The sequence below is a fragment of the Lontra canadensis genome, unplaced genomic scaffold (assembly GCF_010015895.1).
Source record: "Lontra canadensis isolate GAN:19392208 unplaced genomic scaffold, GSC_riverotter_1.0 scaffold2, whole genome shotgun sequence".
Taxonomy (NCBI): Eukaryota; Metazoa; Chordata; class Mammalia; order Carnivora; family Mustelidae; genus Lontra; species Lontra canadensis.
In genome coordinates, this window is record NW_022630996.1 from 29,272,803 (window position 1) to 29,292,047 (window position 19,245).

General features: G+C 37.1%; 1 protein-coding gene across 4 annotated transcripts in view; it reads left to right on the forward strand.

Moving 5' to 3' along the window:
* The first annotated feature begins 1,530 nt into the window (after positions 1 to 1,530).
* Positions 1,531 to 19,245, forward strand: part of TMEM168 (transmembrane protein 168) — a 29,208-nt gene continuing 11,493 nt past the window's right edge. The window contains exons 1-2 of one of the 4 annotated variants that reach the window (XM_032871189.1): positions 1,531 to 1,613; positions 6,519 to 7,775. In XM_032871189.1, the coding sequence (XP_032727080.1) occupies positions 6,648 to 7,775 (1,128 nt within the window). In that variant the 5' untranslated portion in view covers positions 1,531 to 1,613; positions 6,519 to 6,647. Of the gene's footprint in view, positions 1,614 to 1,736; positions 1,988 to 6,518; positions 7,776 to 19,245 lie in introns of those variants that run through there. The other 3 variants (XM_032871171.1, XM_032871164.1, XM_032871180.1) reach the window with 3 other exon arrangements.

Here is a 19,245-nt window from a genome sequence, read left to right on the forward strand (position 1 = left end):
TATATGTATAAATAAAATAAATGAATAAATTATTAATTAAAAGGAAACTGAATTAGAAGTGATGGCAATGTACTCAAGTAGAAACATCTAGTAGGTAGTTGGAAATGTGACAGGCGTTCTGCAAAGAGAGTTACAAATTTGGGAATTGGCTAGTGACTGCTTTTAGAGTCAAGGCAGGTGTCTTGACAGAGTCTCACACTTCTTATTTACATAGGAGGAACCTGAGTCTGAGAGTTCTTTATCACTATTGATCTGCTCCTACCCCAACCCCCTAACATCTATTAAATGAAAATGAAGAAATTCAGGGCAAAGATAGGAATAAAGTATAGTTGATATAAAAGTATAGATGATACTAACAGAAAATAAATGGGAGAGAACTAGTGATTGTTGGAGGTCTATTGTGTTCTATCATTTTATTTAACACATGTTTAAGTAACAACTGTTGTAGTTCACCAGGCCGATTTAATCTTGAGCAAAACTGGACATGTCCTGGCATTTGAGGAAATGAAAGCAGACTAGGGTGCAGACAACCGGGGGAGTGTTGTGCGAGTCAAGCTGGAGGTAAAAAAGGGCCAGGCTACAGAACTTGTCCATACCCGTTAAAGGATTTTGAGCTTTGTCCTAAAGTGGATAAAACATCTAAAGGTTTTAAGGTATTTGTTTACATACATGATCTCATTTAATCCCTACAACAACCCTGTGAGGTGGGTGTTATTGGTATCCCACTAACACATGAGAAAACTGGGGTTCAGAGAGATTAACTGACCTAAGAGCTACAAGGAGCAGAAAATCATGGGAAGGATAGAAGGCAGGCAGAAAGGGAGGGCTTCTTAGAAAGGGGAAAGGAATTCATAGTTTTTGAAGGCTTACCTTCTGCCAGAAAAAAAAAAAATACTATTTACACAACATCTTTGCAAGGAAGGTTTAGTTACTTTTTTTTTTTTTTTTTTTTTTTTTGCAGACAAACACCGGTTGCACATGGAAAAGAGGAGGAACCAGGATCCAAACTCCAAATCCACCGGACTCCGCTGTTGTGAAACACTGCCTCCCCTACATTTATTCAGTGAGTTCAAGTACAAATGAGAATCAGGCCTGGGCGACTGATTAATTACAGACCTGCACCCCTAAAGCCAATAATCATTACATGTTAATTTTAAAAATTAAAAATTTAAAAATAATAAGAAGAAGGTTGGTGAACGTATAAGGGGAGGTGGAAGAAGGGGAAAGGAACAAGCCGGGCTTGGGGAGCTCAGTGCTGTGTCGGTGGAGTGAAGACCCAGGCGGTGATTTTTAAAAGGAGTCTTAATTAGAAAAGGAGGCGAGAAGGGCTTTGAAGACGAGCCTAAGGAGCTTGGGGTTCAGCTAGTCAGGCGGACACAAAGCCACGCATTATACCACAGGTACCAAAGAACAGCAACGCCTCCTGCGGTGTTTACAGCCCACGTGCGGACCGTCCCGCCTGTCCTGGCCCAGTTTCGGTCCAGCTCCCGGCCGCGGCCTAGAGGCTTCATGGTCACGGTCTACGTGATCCTTGGTGGTCCTCCCGCTCCCTGTTGGCCCGCCGATCCTAAGTCCCAGAAGGCGAAGGAAACTGGACTCAGTCGGCACCCTAGGTAGGGGGTGCGTGTGTGCTATCGCAACGCCAGGCACACCTGCCGCGGCCGCGGCGGCACGGACAGTTTGGGCGGGGAGGGGGCCGGGCCTCAGGGAGGAAGCGCGCTGCGCGGTTTGACCCCGGCGGCGTTCCGTACCGTCGTGGATTCGGCGGCAGGAACATGGCGGCCGCGGTCGAACCGGTAACGGAGAAAGTTTCCAACGAGGCTGGCCTGTGTTAGTGCCTGTGGCCTCCGGCCCTCGACCCCCTCCTGGCGTGCCACCTCCCAGCTCCGAGTCTCATGCTCAGCCCCCAAGGGCCCTCCCTTTACTGTATTGGCCCCAGAGCCGACTCTGGGGGTTGAGAGAGCGTTGGTGGCGGCGGCCGAGTCAGGTAGGGGGGTCGGGGTGAACAGCGGGGTGGCAAGACCTGAGCACAGACGCTGCCCAGGGCTCTGCATATTTCGAGAGCCTAGCTCCGCACAGCCGGTCACCCGGGGGAGAGGTTGTGATACCTGACCCGGGAGTAGTTGACGGTGGGGTTTGAGGATGGAAGGTGGGGTGCTTCATATCCCCCGTGGTTCCCCAGGCAGTTGGGCCCCCAGTTATGGTTGCCTTCTTCCAAAGTAGAGGGGTGGTAGAGAACAGGCAGGCTCTTTCTGGAAGAATTGCTGTAGTTGCCCCAGTACTAAGAGATTGAATGTTTAAGTTGACATTGTCCTCGTTTGTAATGGGCCCAACGAGTTAACATGAGTTCATAGAATCAAAGCACGGGAATTCCCCGACCTTGGGTGCTCAGTATGGTTCTTTCAGTTTTTGACGCCTCTCCTAGGTGGGATGGAAATAGTTTCTGAGTCCAAAGCTGATGCAGGTGATAGAGTGTGTAGTGGCTCTAGTGAGCCATTCCCTAGAGGTAGGTCACGGAAGAGAACTAACTGGTTTGGAGGAATTTGGATGAATTAAGTGAAGGCTGAAGTAGGCGAAAAGAGAAAGAGGCCAAACATTCATGGAATCTTCCTTAGTTCTGTTACTTATGAGCTGTGGGATATTACACTTTATTCTCTTATATTAATAAGCATCCAATAACTGGCATTGTTATTAAATATAATTATTTCTGTATTAGTCTGTTTCTTTCACAGGTGCTTGTTGAATACCTACTTGGTGCCAAATTTTCTGCTAAGACCTGAGTACACTGTATTAAAGCCCAACTTTCAGAGACCTTATTGATGTAGTAGGGAATGCAGACCTTAAACAAAGGAGAATCAGCATTTTCTTATTATAGAAGAAGTGCAGGGATCATATAAATGAGTCAGGGGTAATCTCACCAAGAAAATGATTTTAGTGAGACCTGAAGAGTAGGAGTGAGCCAGGTATGAGGACCGGGATGGATCTAGGAAGAGGGAAGAAGTGTACCTGCAAAGGGGATAGCAGTGATACACTTCAGAACTGAAAGGTCAGTTCTGTTGGAATACAAAGTTTAAGAGGAAAAAAGATGCAGTAGGAAAGTTATTCATATCCAAAAGGCCTTATAAGGCGTTTTAGGGAGTTTAGGCTTTATTGCTTAAGATGATGAGAAGACATTGGAGGGTTTTTATATAACAGAGTGAACTAACAAATTTTTTTATTTTACAAGGGACACTTCTTGGAGAGGGCAGTGGTAGATATAGGGAGACATTCAAGCATGACATGATGGTGGCCAAAATTGGGATTTTGACTTTGGGGATGGAAATAGAAACATTTAAGATATGTATAGGAAGATGAGTGGACAGGACTTGGTGAGGACTCAATATAGGTGGTGAAGGAGAGGAGGGTTAAGAGTAGTATGCGGGGTTATATAAAACAGACTCTGGGAGTTCCCCTATGCTGATTGACTCTTCTGTGCTCCATTTTTCTCTCTCGGGCAAGTAATTTCTCATTGAATCAAGTAATGGCCGACCAGTTGAAAAGACTGTGATGCTTTGTTGTTCTACTCTCTGATGCAGCCAGTTTGTCCTTGAAGAAGTTCAGAATGCGGAAAGACTTGTAAATTAGCCATTTAGAAATATTCTACATGTTGATTTTGACAGTGTGGTAACATATATTCTATGATATGGATGTTATGGGTATAATTTACATGTTTACCTTTTTTTAAATTATTTGTTTGCAAGAAAGAGCACGAGCACAGTGAGAGTAGAAGGAGAAGCAGATTCCCACTGATCAAGGAGTCAGATGTGGGGCTCAATCTCAGGACCCCGAGATCATGACCTGAGCTGAAGTAGCCACTTAACTGACTGAGCCACCAAGGCACCCTTGTTTACCATTTTTCTAGCATTTTACTTCTAAGAGAGCTGGTGCTTTTATATCTATCAGGTAGATTCATATATGTATATCATTAAGGAGAGAGAATAATTGAAGACGTGGAAATAGATGAGATTGCTCATAGAAAGTGTACAATGAGAGAAAAGCCTAGGCCTGGGATTGAACATCCAAGAAATGGATTGAGAATCAAGAGTCTGCAAGAAGACAGAGGAGGAGAGGTCACTAAATTAGAAAGAAAATCTGAATGTTGGTCTTTGAAAGCTAAAGGAAAGTTAGGTTTCAGAAATCGAGAGGAGTCTACAGTGTCAAAGTTTGCTTGAAGAAAGTGCAGAATAATAAGTAAAAAGGATGCATTGTTTTTAGGAGCTTATAGGTCATTTTAGAATTTGGCAGAGCAGTTTGTTATATGGCGGGAACCATTGTTGAGTGGTGTGGGAGGTGAAGCAATCAAATAGTAGCTGTCAAAAGAGGATAGAAGATTGAACTTGGAAGAGAATATGGGGGTGCATGAAGATTGGTTTTGTTTCTGGGTTTGTTTTTTGTTTTTTTTGTATTTTTAAAAAGAGCTTTGTAAGTATTTAAGTGCTAATGGATAAGAAAGAGTGGGAGTTTGAAGAGCGAGGAGATTGTGAAGTTCTGAAGGGGTAGAGGGGAAAAGATATCCGGTATGGCTGAAAGATTGAGTCTTGGATAGGGAAGGGATACCCTTCTTCCCCTGTATCAGGAGATGTCGGTAGAGGTGGGTTTGTGGTGTTGGAAACTCAGGTAAGCTCTCTTCTGACAACTCTGTTGGAGGCAGTCATCTAGTGGGAGTATAGTGAGTGGGAAGTGGGTGTCAGAGATTTGAGAATAAGGAAGAGGTTGGGTAGCCAAAAAAGAATGGAGAGTGGTGACCAAAGGAACAGAAGGATGTCTCATGAACTGAGTGGCATCCATTGAGCCTGGTGTGTGACTATTTTTTTTCTTTAGCAGTGTTCAGTTGTCTAAGCCCAGATGGTACCAACAACCCTTTGAGGATCTATATTCCAGCGTATTTGTTGAACGATTGTATTACAGAAGTGATGTTAAAAAAAAAAAATGCAAAGCCCTCTAGATTTTATCAATGTCTAACATATAAGCAAAACAGATAAAGCCAAAATGTACCAAAGGCAGATATTTTCTTTAGCAGTGTATGGTATCTTAAGAAATGATTGGGTGAAAATGTAATTGAGGAAAATCAGAATACTTAATTAAGTAGGCTTATTTGTAAAAAAAAAATCCTTGTTGAAGTAGAATTAGTAATAGTATTTGAAACATCCCAGAGGCTGTAAGATTGTCACTCAGTAAAATTCTTCTCTAACCAAATGGTTAATTAAGGGTTAATTCCAGGTTATCATATTTCTGTCAGGTCTTTCTTTTAGTGTCCTACTATTTTTTTTTTCTTCAAGATTTTATTTGTCAGAGAGAAGGCACATAAGCAGGGGGGTCTACAGGCAGAGGGAGAAGGAGAGTGAGAAGCGGGCTCCCCACAGAGCAAGGAGCCCTGTGCGGGCTCGATCCCAGGACCAGAGGATCATGACCTGAGCTGAAGGCAGACGCTAATGGACTGAGCCACCCAGGCACCCCTCATGTGTCCTACTATTAAGAAACTATAATAAGCCGATTACAAACAAGTCATTTTTTGAATTTTTGTCTAGTTGAATTCTCTATGGATATTTAGTGTGACTGTGAGCTGTTGAATGGATCAGTTCTGAAACAGTATACCAGGAACTTTGAAGAATTATCTGGCAGATAGGTAAAGCACTTTTTGACCACTGTCATGTTTTAAGTGCAATTTGTGGGGGCACTCAAAGATTAAAATAATTATTTGGGTTCTTTAGCGAATAATTGTTAACTTTTTAAAAGTAAAAGTATAAAGTTTAATTTACAGTAAATATTGGTTAGCATTCTCACTTTACAATTTTGACTAGAAAGTTCAGGAAGTGGTTTGCCACAGCGATAGTATTTAGATCTAGAAAGGAGGTTTGATAATCCAAGTAATTTAGTAGTGCTAAAAGTACAGGGAAAATATGGGTTAACTTTAGGGATGTACTTTAATACAGTTAAGCTTTACTTCTGGTAAGTTTATTAGTTAAACAATGTAAAGACTAAGATTTTATAGCCTGTTAGAGCTGCCTTGTAAAAAGATGGAGAGGATTTTAGGCAGGTAGGAACAGTTGCTATTACTGGATACTTAGTGCTTTTCAAATTAGACATAAATCATTCGGTTAGCTGCTGAGTAGTTTTTGACGGTCCCAAATCCATCTTCTACAATCTAAGCCAGGTTGGGAATCTCACATTTGCACATAGTAGTTGAAAAACCAACCACTGAAGTAAGAATGGCTTAGTCTTTGGAAAAATAGTTTCACTGATGGTGATTTAGTCATACTTCTTAGCATATGTTAAGTAGAAGACGCTGTCATTTTTATTTGGATAAACTGAGTTTTTAAACCAGAAACAATTACCATTAAAATATGTGCAAGTCAAATTTAAAATTGAGTTTCAGAGGAAACTTTACTTCTGACTTATTTATTATTTTGTACAAAGAAGAGAGAGATAACAGATAAATTATATAAAATTAACACTGACCTATTTTTTCTTCTTTTTAGACCACTGTAAACAAAAATTCCACCAGAGGAAATGCTGAAATAGGAGTTACGGATACGTTGGATTTGCTGGATGAAAATCAAGCAGCTAATTTTTCTACCACGGGGAGAAAGCCCAAATTGCCAGATTACATGTGTAAATCACTGCGTTACTGCTTTAGTCATTGTCTGTATTTAGCAATGACAAGACTGGAAGAAGTCAACAGAGAAGTGAATATGCATTCTTCAGTGCGTTATCTTGGCTATTTAGCCAGAATCAATTTACTGGTTGCTATATGCTTAGGTCTTTATGTAAGATGGGAAAAAACAGCAAATTCCTTAATTTTGGTAATTTTTATTCTTGGTCTTTTCGTTCTTGGAATTGCCAGCATACTCTATTATTATTTTTCAATGGAAGCAGCAAGTTTAAGTCTCTCCAATCTTTGGTTTGGATTCTTGCTTGGCCTCCTATGTTTTCTTGACAATTCATCCTTTAAAAATGATGTGAAAGAAGAATCAACCAAATATTTGCTTCTAACTTCCATAGTATTAAGGATATTATGTGCTTTGGTGGAGAGAATTTCTGGATATGTCCGTCATCGACCCACTTTACTAACCGCAGTTGAATTTCTGGAACTTGTTGGATTTGCTATTGCCAGCACAACTATGTTGGTGGAGAAGTCTCTGAGTGTCATTTTACTTGTTGTAGCTTTGGCCATGCTGATTATTGACCTGAGAATGAAGTCTTTCTTAGCTATTCCAAACTTAGTTATTTTTGCAGTCTTGCTGTTTTTCTCCTCATTGGAAACTCCCAAAAATCCAGTTGCTTTTGCATGCTTTTTTATCTGCCTGATAACTGACCCTTTCCTTGACATTTATTTTAGTGGACTTTCAGTGACTGAAAGGTGGAAACCCTTTTTGTACCGTGGAAGAATATGCAGAAGACTTTCGGTGGTCTTCACAGGAATGATTGAGCTTACCTTTTTTATTCTTTCAGCATTTAAACTCAGAGACACTCACCTCTGGTATTTTGTAATTCCAGGCTTTTCCATTTTTGGAATTTTCTGGATGATTTGCCATATTATTTTTCTCTTAACTCTTTGGGGATTCCATACCAAATTAAATGACTGCCATAAAGTGTATTTCACCCACAGGGTAGATAACAATAGCCTTGATAGAATCATGGCATCCAAAGGGATGCGTCACTTTTGCTTAATTTCAGAGCAGTTAGTTTTTTTTAGTCTTCTTGCAACGGCGATTTTAGGAGCAGTTTCCTGGCAGGTAAGCATATAGTTTGTTTATTATGTCAGTGCCTATGATGTGTGATTAAATGCTTGCTTCAAGAGTTAAAGTATTAGAATCGAAAAGGGACGTTCCCAATTTCAAAAGGAGACTCTCTTTTGATGCTTGTTTTTGTTCATGGATTTGAAGTACTGAATGAATATTGACAGTATAATTTAGTTTTATCTCTAGCAAAGAGGTACCAAAATGTTAGGAATACTCAGCAAGTGAAATGCTCCTGCCTTCTAATTGTTTATTAGTTAAACACTGAGAGATTAAAGATCCTTAAATATTAACATTTGAAGGGTGCTTAAAGATTGCACATTAATCCTACACGGTAGGAAACTTGAATGCCTCAGAAGACAACATTTAGAGTCTCTGGGACTAGCCCTAACCAGGTTACCCAGCTTCTGTCTAGTCCAGTGGTCTTTCACTACAACACATTTCTTTTATATAGCCACTTCCCATTTATGTCAAAGGTGATTAGATATATAATGTATCAGGTTCTTTATTAGATGAGTGGCTCTCATAAGAAAGAAAAATTGAGTTTTACAGTACATTTGCTGCCTATGATATGTTAAAGAAATTTAGAAGTTCTTTTGTAGACAAAGATATTTAAAAATTGCATGGTTGGAATTTATATTTATAATATTAACAAGCCTAGTCTTCTATTTGAACTTTCATTGACTACAGGATATGTCATATATTGTACTGGCTGCTGAAGATTGCAAGATGAATAAGAAATGTCTGTCTTAAGTCACAATCTCTAATGGGCTAGAGAAGAGGCAGGCATGTAAACAATTATTATAGCGTGAGAAATGTAATTTGAGTACCTCAGATATTAAGGTGTAGGGGAAAAAGTACAGTCCCCTGTGCTTGATACAGTTTTCTGCTTTGGTTCAGTTACTTGCTACACAGTGATTTTTCGATGTGAGTGTTTGAAGGGAGATGTGGAGACTTGCCTGGGCATGGTGCCTTTTTGTCCGTGTGGTCTAGGGCAGGGAGCCTGTGTGGGAGTCGAGTAAATGATAAAAAAACATTGTGGGTGTTGCCTGAGGCTATCTTCCTCACTTTACTTGCTAGTTCTGGGGACTGTCAGAATCCAGATGATGATGATGGAGGATGATGTCAGAAACTCTTAAAAGAGTTCTGTTTCTTTCCTTCACCTTTTCCTGTTAGGTCCTTTTCCAGCCCTAACCAATCCTGCCCCTGCATCCGCCTCATTCATGCTTGACACCTTTCCAGATCATCAAATCCTGTGAACCAGTTATTGTCTACGCCACCATATCTTTCTTATTTTCTTATACCAGTGGTCTTCAGATATGGTGTGTGCACCATTGCAAGTACACAAAAGCTTTCCAAAGACTAGGTCAGCAAAAATAAGAGAATCCGTTTCCAGCTTCTGTCCTTCCGTTCTATTCTTACTTTAATGTTGATGTATTTGAGAATGCCTCTCAATTTGGGTGTGGAGTGCTATCTCATTGTAGTTTTGTTCTTTTTTTTTTTTAAAGATTTTATTTATTTATTTGAAACAGAGAGAGAGAGAGAGAGATGAGAAGTATGCAGAGAGGCAGGCATAGAGAGAGAGAGGAGAAAGCAGGCTCCCCGCTGAGCAGAGAGACCGATGCGGGCCTAGATCCCAGGACCCTGAGATCATGACCTGAGCCAAAGGCAGAGGCCTAACCCACTGAGCCACCCAGGCGCCCTCATTGTAGTTTTAATTTGTATGTCTCTAATGACTAATGATGTTGAGCATCATTTAATATGTATTAGTCATTCACTTACCTTTGTTTTTGAAATATCTAAATCTTTTACCCATTGTTAAATTGAGTTACTTCTCTTCTTATGATTGAACTTTAAGGGTTCTTTTTATATTCTGGATACAGGGCATTGGTCAGATGATTGGGAAATGTTTTCTCCCAGTCTGTGAGTTATGCTTTTTTTTTTTTTTTTTTTTTTAAAGATTAGGCTTGCTCATCCTTTGTTATTACCTACATACATTATCTGCATAGTACTAAATTATTTCCAGACCTTTCTTCTTAATGACACAGTTTGAAGAGTACAGGTTTTTAATTTCATGAAGACCAATTTATTAACTTATTCTTTATGTACTGTGTTTTTAGTATATCTAAGAAGTCTTTGCTTAACCCTAGGTCACAAAGATTTTTCTTCTATAGTAGTTTTCTTCTAGTGGTTTTATTATTTCAGCTTTTACATTTTAGGTATATGATCTGATTTGAAAAAATTTTTGTCTGTGGTATGATGTAAGGATCTAATTATTTTAAAATACAACTTTCTGTTTTGGGAAAAGACTATCCTTTCCCCTGTTGAATTGTCTTGATACCTTTGTCCAAAGTCAGTGAAATATAAGGCTTTATTTCTGAGCTTTCTTTTTGTTCTGTTGATCGGTATGTCTGACCTTATACTAAGAGTGTGCTGTCTCACAAGATATTTTCTAATTACCCTTGAAATTTCTTCTTTGACCTTTAGGTTATTTAAATTGGTTGTCTGACAATGGGATATTTGAGGGATTTCCCACATTTCCTTGTTATTGATTTCTAATTTAATTACATGTAATTGGAGAATATAGTTTGTATGATTTACTTCTTTTATTAAGACTTGTTTTGGGGCCTGGCATGTTTTATTCTGGAGAATATACCATGTTCACTTGAAAAGAATGAGCATTCTACTGTTATTGGGTAGAGTATTTTATAAATACCAGCTAGGTCAAGCTGGTGGGTTTTCTTCCTAAATCTATATCCTTGCTGATTTTCTGTCTATTTCCGTTAGGACATAGAGAGGAATATTAAAAATCTTCATCGTAAGTGGCTAAATTGTGAGTCTGTCTTTTCAGTTGTGTCATTTTCTTGTTTCATGTATTTTGCGGTTCTGTTCCAGGTGTGTATCTACATCTTTAATTACTATACCTTCTTAACATATAGACCTTTTTTAATCATAATAAACACCCTTGCTGAGTACAATAGAGACCTCATGGCTCACAAAACCTAAAATAGTAACTCTCTGGCTCTTTACAGAAAGTTTGCCAACTCCTGTTGTAGGCCAGTGCTTCTCAACCTTTAATGTGCATTGAAATCATGTGGGGGATGTTGTTAAATTTCTGAAGATTGAAATTGATTTTGGGAGACAGCTTGAACAGTTAAAGTGATACAGAAACTCCTGGTCAAAAGTATACCCATTGAGTAACAAGGTACTAATTTAGCTTTTAAGACTAACATGGATCTTTCCTGAGTTGTGTCTGTATTGTTAGTTGCTTTTGGTAACTGCTGCCTATGGTGTAGGCATTGTGTCTTTGATGCTGTTAAATTTTTTCAACTTAATTTAATTAATCTTCTATTTAAAGATTTCTCAAACTGTGCTCTGCCAGGTGTTCTGTGAGATGTTAATGAGTGTCCTCAGAGAAAAAGTGTCAAAGAAAGAAACATTTCCAAACTTAACCAGGAAATCCTTGACCATATTCCTCATTAACCACCTCCTCCCACTGCACCTATTAACCTCTCTGTGAAACATAATTTAGGAAATATTCCATTGGATTTACAGAAAGTCCCAACCCTTTTGGCTGATGAAAACATCAGAAATTTAGATAGTGAAAGGCAAAAAATTAAGAGTTTTGTAAGGCCAGGACTATTTTTGGCATAACATCATTGTTAATACAAAGTAAGTCCTAAGCCCTATCTCAAATTCTTTAGATTTTGTTTTGTAGAACTTGAACAATGTTTAACAGTCCTAAATCATACAGATACTGATTAGCTTTTTAACAATATACCCATTTTTATTTTTAACAATAAACCCATTTCTTCACATTTCTGTTAGAGTAATTCAGATGTAAACTGGTATTTTCCATTATCTCATTAAAATTTCCTTTACTGGATTTCTACTGGAAAAATAGTTGCACTGATTGGGTGGGTGCAAACCCAGTGTGGCAGGAAAAAAAAAAAAAAAAAAAAGACAAAGAGACTTAAACCTTTTGAGCTCATGATTCAGCCAAAGATAGGATCAGTGAAAGTAGAGATAGCCTGAAATCAAGTGTAACTAGCTAGGAGCAAAAATAAGGACCTTGACTAAGGTGATAGTCTTACCCTTAGCACAGCATTTTCCCCTAATATCTTGTTGTGAAGTATAATATGAAAAGAACTTGGAATAAGTTGATGAAATGTAGAGTTGAATAATGTTCTGACATGGTAGTCTAAAAATATAAAAAAAAAAAAATGCTGAAAGACTAAAGAGAACAGTTGGGAATGTAGGATGATGGATTTCATTGAGTTAATGACCTAGCAGGCATTTGGAATGAACAAAATATTTTATAGTAGGTTTACTTTTTTAAAGTATATTTTTAAGCAGTCCAATGTACTGTTATTTTACTACTAGAGGAGTGAATTCAAACAAAAGCATGGGCTTAGCTACTTTTTCTTATTTTAAGCTTATTTGCATGTTAGTTTTGGGTTTTGTTAGTTTTACTTAGCTTAATATATAAATTTTTTTTATTAAGGAAAAATTTGCATTTAGTAATAGTCATGCTTTTTTGTGAGTAATTTTGCAGTTCTGACCAACACAAATAGTTGTGTGACTACCACTACCACAGTCAAAATCAGAGCAGTTGCATTACTCTCTTGCATTCCCTCCTGCTCCTTTGTAATCCAATTCCTGTAGCTGGCAACCACTCATCTGTTTTCTGTCCCTAGCCACTTTTCTTTTGCAGAATGTCATATACAAGTTGTACATTATATAGTTGTTGGGATCTGGCTTCTTTCACTTAGCATAATTTATATAGATTCATCTCTGTTGTGTATATGTTTATTCCTTTGTATTGCAGAGCAGTGTTCCATTTTATGGGTATCTCACAGTTTAATCATTTCTCAGTTGAGGGATGCTGAAATTAGTTTTTGGTAATTATAAAAGTTGCTAGAAACATTCATAGACGGGGTGTTTTGTTAAGATAAATTTTTATTTTACGTGGTGTGGGATTGCTGGGTCATGTGATAAAGAGGAATCATTTTTAACTTTTAAGAAACTACCACACTGTTTTCAGAGTGGCTGTACCATTTTGCATTCGGGCCAGCAGTGTCTAGGAGTTCCTTTTGCTCCACATAATAACCAGTGCTTGACATTGTCTACTTGTTTTTGTTTTTTCAACCATTCCGATAGGTGTCTAGTGCTAATTCATTGTGGTCTTATTTTCTATCACCCCAGTAACTACTGATGTTTATCTTTTCCTGTGCTTACTTGCTATGGTAGGTCTTCTCCGGTGAAGTACCTGTTCAGATCTCTTGGCAATTTTTAAAAATGTGAATTTTGTTTTTTCTTTATAGCCAGTTCTGAGAATTCTTTATATACTCTAGATACGAGTCCTTTATCAGATATAGGACTTGGAAATATTTCCTCCCAGTGTGTGGCTTATCTTCTCTCTTACCGTGTTTTTTGAAGAGCAGAAGTTCTAAATTTTGCCACAGTCCACTTTATCAATTTTTTTCTTTTATGAATCTTTTGATGTCCTACCTAAGAAATCTTTGACTGCATTTGAATAGAATCCTAACTAATCCCATATGGATAGCTTTGTTCTTTGTTTTTCCATAGTTTTACTGAGTTTAATAACATTCTCAGAATGAGTCAGTAGTAGACTAGTCAGTAGTCTAAGTCATTTACATTAAAAATCTGGAATTTACCATTAACTTGTTGTGTTCTATTCATAATCTCATTCTAACTTTAAAATGGAACATTGCAGCTGTTGTTTCCTGCAATTTGTATTATGTTCATTGAATGTACTGTTTGCTTTCCTCTTTTATCCTTGTTTTTTAAAAAAATAAGTCAATGAGACACACTGAGACACAGCATTTGGTATTAGTATTATTACTCAGCTATAAGTTTTTCAGAAATTGTAATAATTGATTATTCATATAAGAATAAAAGAATAGGGACGCCTGGGTGGCTCAGTTCGTTAAGCTGCTGCCTTCGGCTCAGGTCATGGTCCCAGCGTCCTGGGATCGAGTCCCACATCGGGCTCCTTGTTCCGTAGGGAGCCTGCTTCCTCCTCTGCCACTCTGTCTGCCTGTGCTCTCTCTCTCTCTGACAAATAAATAAATAAAATCTTAAAAAAAAAAAAAAGAATAAAAGAATATGGGGCGCCTGGGTGGCTCAGTGGGTTAAAGCCTCTGCCTTCGGCTCAGGTCATGATCCCAGGGTCCTGGGATCGAGCCCCACATCGGGCTCTCTGCTCAGCAGGGAGCCTGCTTCCTCCTCTCTCTCTCTCTCTGCCTGCCTCTCTGCCTACTTGTGATCTCTGTCTGTCAAATAAATAAAGAAAGAATAAAAGAATATATCCACATACCCAAGGAAGTATACCCCATGGCTCACTCTTTGGTTTAGAGATTCTCTATGACATCATTCACATGAGATTTTATATGCCTTTCCTTGCCAACCATTGCTATTTGCAGTTTCCATGGGAGTACGATACAACTTTTTGAGGAAGCCTTTTGACCCATACCAGAAAAACCATAAGCACCGTTGATTTCTCTATAGGGAAAAGCAATGGCAATCACTGGGTGGGACAGATGGAACAAGATCAGCCTCACATCCAATAAAGAGATGAAATCCACAGATGCAGCAGTTTCATTTCTGGCAAGATGGCAGCATCAGCCATATTACTTCACTTGGCACGGGGAACAGGGAGTTTTCAAACCTGCTGCCAAAACTAGAAGTGCACATGTTTCATAATTTTGTTTTGTTTCATTTCTCTTTCTAAAGTTTTGAGCTATTTTAGTCTAGATGAGAGGTGGGGGGACACTAATCTTTTTTTTTTTTTTTTTTTAGCTTAAGGGCATTCTTTTAATTTGATGTTTTTTTCATTTCTGCCAGAATACTATGAAACAGGAGTACTTTTTTTCCCCCTAAAAAAACCAACAATGGTCCTAATTTTGTTTTTCTTTAAGTAAAAACAAGGTTTTTCTTTTTTCTCCAGATGATTTTCCAGCTTTTAAAAATTTTAATGACCACAAATAATTTTTTTTAAAGGTTTTATTTATTTATTTGACAGACAGAGATCACAGGCAGAGAGGCAAATAGAGAGAGAGGAGAAAGTAGGCTCCCCGCTGCTGAGCAGAGAGCCCGATGTGGGGCTCGATCCCAGGATCCTGGGATCCTGACCTGAGCTGAAGGCAGAGGCTTTAACCCACTGAGCCACCCAGGTGCCCCGAGAATTTTTTTCCATTTAATAAGATTTACCGTTTATTAATGGTTGTCTATGTGCTCTACACCATTCTGTGTACTTTCTGTGTTTACTTAATCCTCATGACACTCTGAGATGGGTACCATTATTATTCCCATTTCATAGGTAAGAAATACACGTGAGAGATTAGGAAGCTTGCTCAAGGCTGCAGAGCTGGTAAGAATCCAGGCAATCTGCCTTCACAGCGCTTAACCACTTTACTTAGTTCCATGTATTTTTAGAGTTGGAAATGAGCATAGAGATTATTTAATGTAACCTCTTTATTCTGCCCACAGGAAAAGTAAAATTCAGTGGACTTCCTGTGTTTGATTCCCATACCACTGTTGTTTTACCTTTATCAGGATTGTCATCTAAAAAATGTCTGTTTTTGCTATCTGTATTTTGAGATTACTCAAAAAAGATTCCTAATACATTTACTAGAGCTTTAACTCTACATCAGTATCTCCTATATGGTAATAGTCATTTAGCTTTTTGTTGTCTTGCTCATAATGACTTCAATTTAAAAATGCTTCACTGCAAATTACAGCTACCATTTATTATGCTAGCCATGTTCACATATTTCTAATCTATACTACAAGCTCACAAAATAAATAGTAGTCCCCTTTTATAGATAGTGACTCAAAAGGTAAATTAATTTGCTTATGTACTCACAGATGGTAAATGGCTGAGCTAGGTTTGAACCAAAGTCTAACTCCAAAGCTTAAGTCCTTTGCACTAGACCCTATTGCCTCTGTATAAAGAAATCACTTGGCTTTAAAACTGTGAGGTAGCTTTCTAATGTTCTTAAAATTTCCTCTACTGAACAAATTTTTGGAGGTTGCCGATTGTTTCTTAAATATGGGCTTCTCATATTAAAGAGCATGTTACCTTCATTTATATATTGCTTTCTAATAATACATTTATATTTTCTGTTTCTTAGTTGGACTTCATTTTCTTTAGACTTCCATGTGTACTATCTCTCAGACTGGTTTACTTAAGATGACGCTACGAAAATACTTCTAAACAATAATTTTATCTCTTATGTAAATGCCAGATTTTTTAAAATGAAATTCCAACATTCATATCTGTATATTACATAGAGATTTTGTTCCCATTATCTGAGAAATTTTATGATATGAAAGTGTTGAATGTTTTGACCCTGATTCAAAAGCCCAGCTGAACAGAAAATAGCTAGTAACTACTTTTCTACAAAGGATATTACTTAGAGTTGTTTATTGGTCTGATACTATGTTCAGATTCTGCCTGCTTTGAAATTTGCATCATGTCCTATAGTTTGATAGTGAGCTTAGTGTGATTTGGAGAAATGGAGGAAGAAACGTACCTATACTTAATAGTTTTGTTTAGGTAAATTGATCGTATTTATTACAGGGAGTTGTTTAAAATATAAGGAGTACATCAAAGTCACAAATGACTTTCAGGTTAAAGCTATAAATGTTTGCATGCCAGTAAAATTGAAGCTTTCTGAAAGTGCCACGTGGATAAAACATCCTAAATTTATTTTTTCTCCCTCTGGACATATTTACCATCTGTTCAGTTAAGATTGCTAATTCTTTGTGTTGCCAAACTGCTCACTTTTATTTATGTGTCTTATCTTGAGAGTATACTTAAAACTGTTTAAGCTTGCTTACTCAAAATAATACAAATATTTAATGTTTTCTGTTAAATTTGACTTAAAAATTAATGACAACATAAAATTACCAGTTTTCATCTAAGATCATAAAAATAACAGATCATCTGTTGTATATGAATTATCAGTAACCTTCTGAATATCTGCTTATTTAGTCCTATTAAATATTACTATCAGTGTTGTATAACTGACATGAGAGTATTGAATAACACCACTATCAGTTAACATTTTAATTAGATTTTTAAATTATTTAATAAGGCTTCCTACTTGAGTCATGTACAGACTGATTTGCAATTGAAGTTTATCATTAAATAGTTTATAATTTATCAGTGAACTGCATTAATGCAATGTTTTTTCTAATGGTAAAACTATGATATAATTTCACAGTAAAAAACTTAGTTGGTTTATAAAATTCTTTAAGGTAATACAGAAGTGAATAATAACCACTGATATTGTATACATATGAATATTTAAAGAAAGGCTAGTCTATACCCTTGACATAATTTGATAATTAGGGCCAAATTTAAATATGTCTGGGCCACTTTCAGAAATGGGAATTTCCATTCTCTTTAAGACATAGGAAAGATGGGAAGATAGCAGGTTAATGAATAGTCTTAAATAAAGGAAAATGGTTTGATTAAACAAAATGAAAAGTTAACATTTTTTTCATGGTACAACATTCTATCACAATTTACATGTCAAAATTTAGTTCCTCACTCCAGAATATCAAATTCCTTGTTTAGAAAAATCTTTATGTATCTATGTCATGAAATTTCCTAGTAACTCTTAGTACAGAAAGGCTGTGTGTAAAACTGAACTTCTCATTCTTCTAGAAAGTATCCTGATTTTTGGAATAAGGCACAGGGACTTTTTTTTTTTTTTAAGAAGGTGCTATTTTTTTTGTAATTCTGTTTTCTAATTATATCTCTATAGCAGAATAAATAAACATGCCTGTAAGATTGAGTAGGCAGAACTATTTTTTTAAAATATGTGCCTTTAATAAGTGAGCCAAAGGCAAATACTGCATGATTTCACTTATATGTGGAATCAAAACAAAACTAACAAATTCTTAAATATAGAGAACAGACTGGTGGTTGCCACAGGGGAGGTGGGTAGAATGATAGGCAAAAGGGATGTATGTACAGGATTAAGAGGGACAAACTTCCAGTTTTAAAATAAACAAGTCACAGAGATTAAAATAGAGCATAGCGAATATAAATAATATCATGATAATGTTGTAGGGTGACTACACTTACCCGGGTGAGCACTGAGTAATGTATGGAATTACTGAATCACTGTGTTGTACACCTGAAACTAATATGACTATGTGTCAATTACACTTTAGGTTTTTTAAATGCCTTAAAAAAATGTATGCTTTTAGGCATCAGTGCACTTTCCTTTAGAATCCTTACCACTGTTGATCACAGCTGCTTCACATACCACTTTTTTGGCCCTGAAGGTTTTTGTGACTCTTGCTATAAATTATAACATGGTGAATTATTTAGTTTCTTTCATTGCTATCTTGATCAGAAAAGTACTAGTTATATAAAGTTAAAGGTAGAAATAATCAAGTTGTCATATTGGTCATGTTATTTAGTAATTCTTTTGTATGAATGGCTGACATAATGTAGAAGTAATCCTTTGATGAATTAAACCCCTAAAACAAAAGGCTTTTTGTTATCTTGGAGCAACATATGCAATAGAAGGTATAGAAGAAAAAGAAAGTAATGAAATTATTAGTATTTGTAGGTAAGATGATTACCTGGCAAACCTAAGAGTTAACTGGGAAATCAATTGAAAATGCTGTCCTAACAGTTATGAGAATTATGCTGTATCTTTAACCTTGTAAACTCTGTCATAAAAGGTTGATTTGTGGATAGTTACCATTAACCTAGTCACTATAAAAACTATGTAAATTTTCTTGGAATTGTAGGATGTAGGTAATATAAGAAGAAATAAATGATGTATAGTGGGAGTATATATTTTTAATACATTTAGGTGGCAAAAAAACAACATGTAAATACACAAAAGTCAATGTCCTAGACGTGAATAATCAGAAAATGTAATGGAAATCACTCCATTCATAGAAAACAAACATAAAATGAAAAAGGTTTAAAAGAAACTTACGATATTTTTACAAAGAAATTTAAAACTCCACTGAGGATTTTGAAAGAAGACTTGAGTAAATGAAAATACATATTATACTTTTGGGGATAGTAATACTCAACAGTGTTCCCTGTGAACATGTTTAAAACTGAAGAAGGAAGGTTTAAAGCTGAGCTGCACCTCTAGTGCCATCAAGAGCAAAAATCAAAGCCCAGAACTTCAGAGGTGGGGTCTTTGGTAAGTTAATTACCTCCCATTTTAAGATGACACACTGAAGGAAAAGGGTGGAACCGTGTATGTTACAGCGCTGTCATGAATTTGCATTCTGACATTGTTTCCTTTGAGTGATGTGACCCGGATTAGGTGGTCAAACCTGGATTAAGATACTGAGTTGTAATACCCCCAGCTCTTTGGAAGAAACGAACAAAAATCCACTTGGAGAAAGGTGTCATTATCCTAGGCTTGAAATGGGTCCTGTGAATATATATATGTAGTTA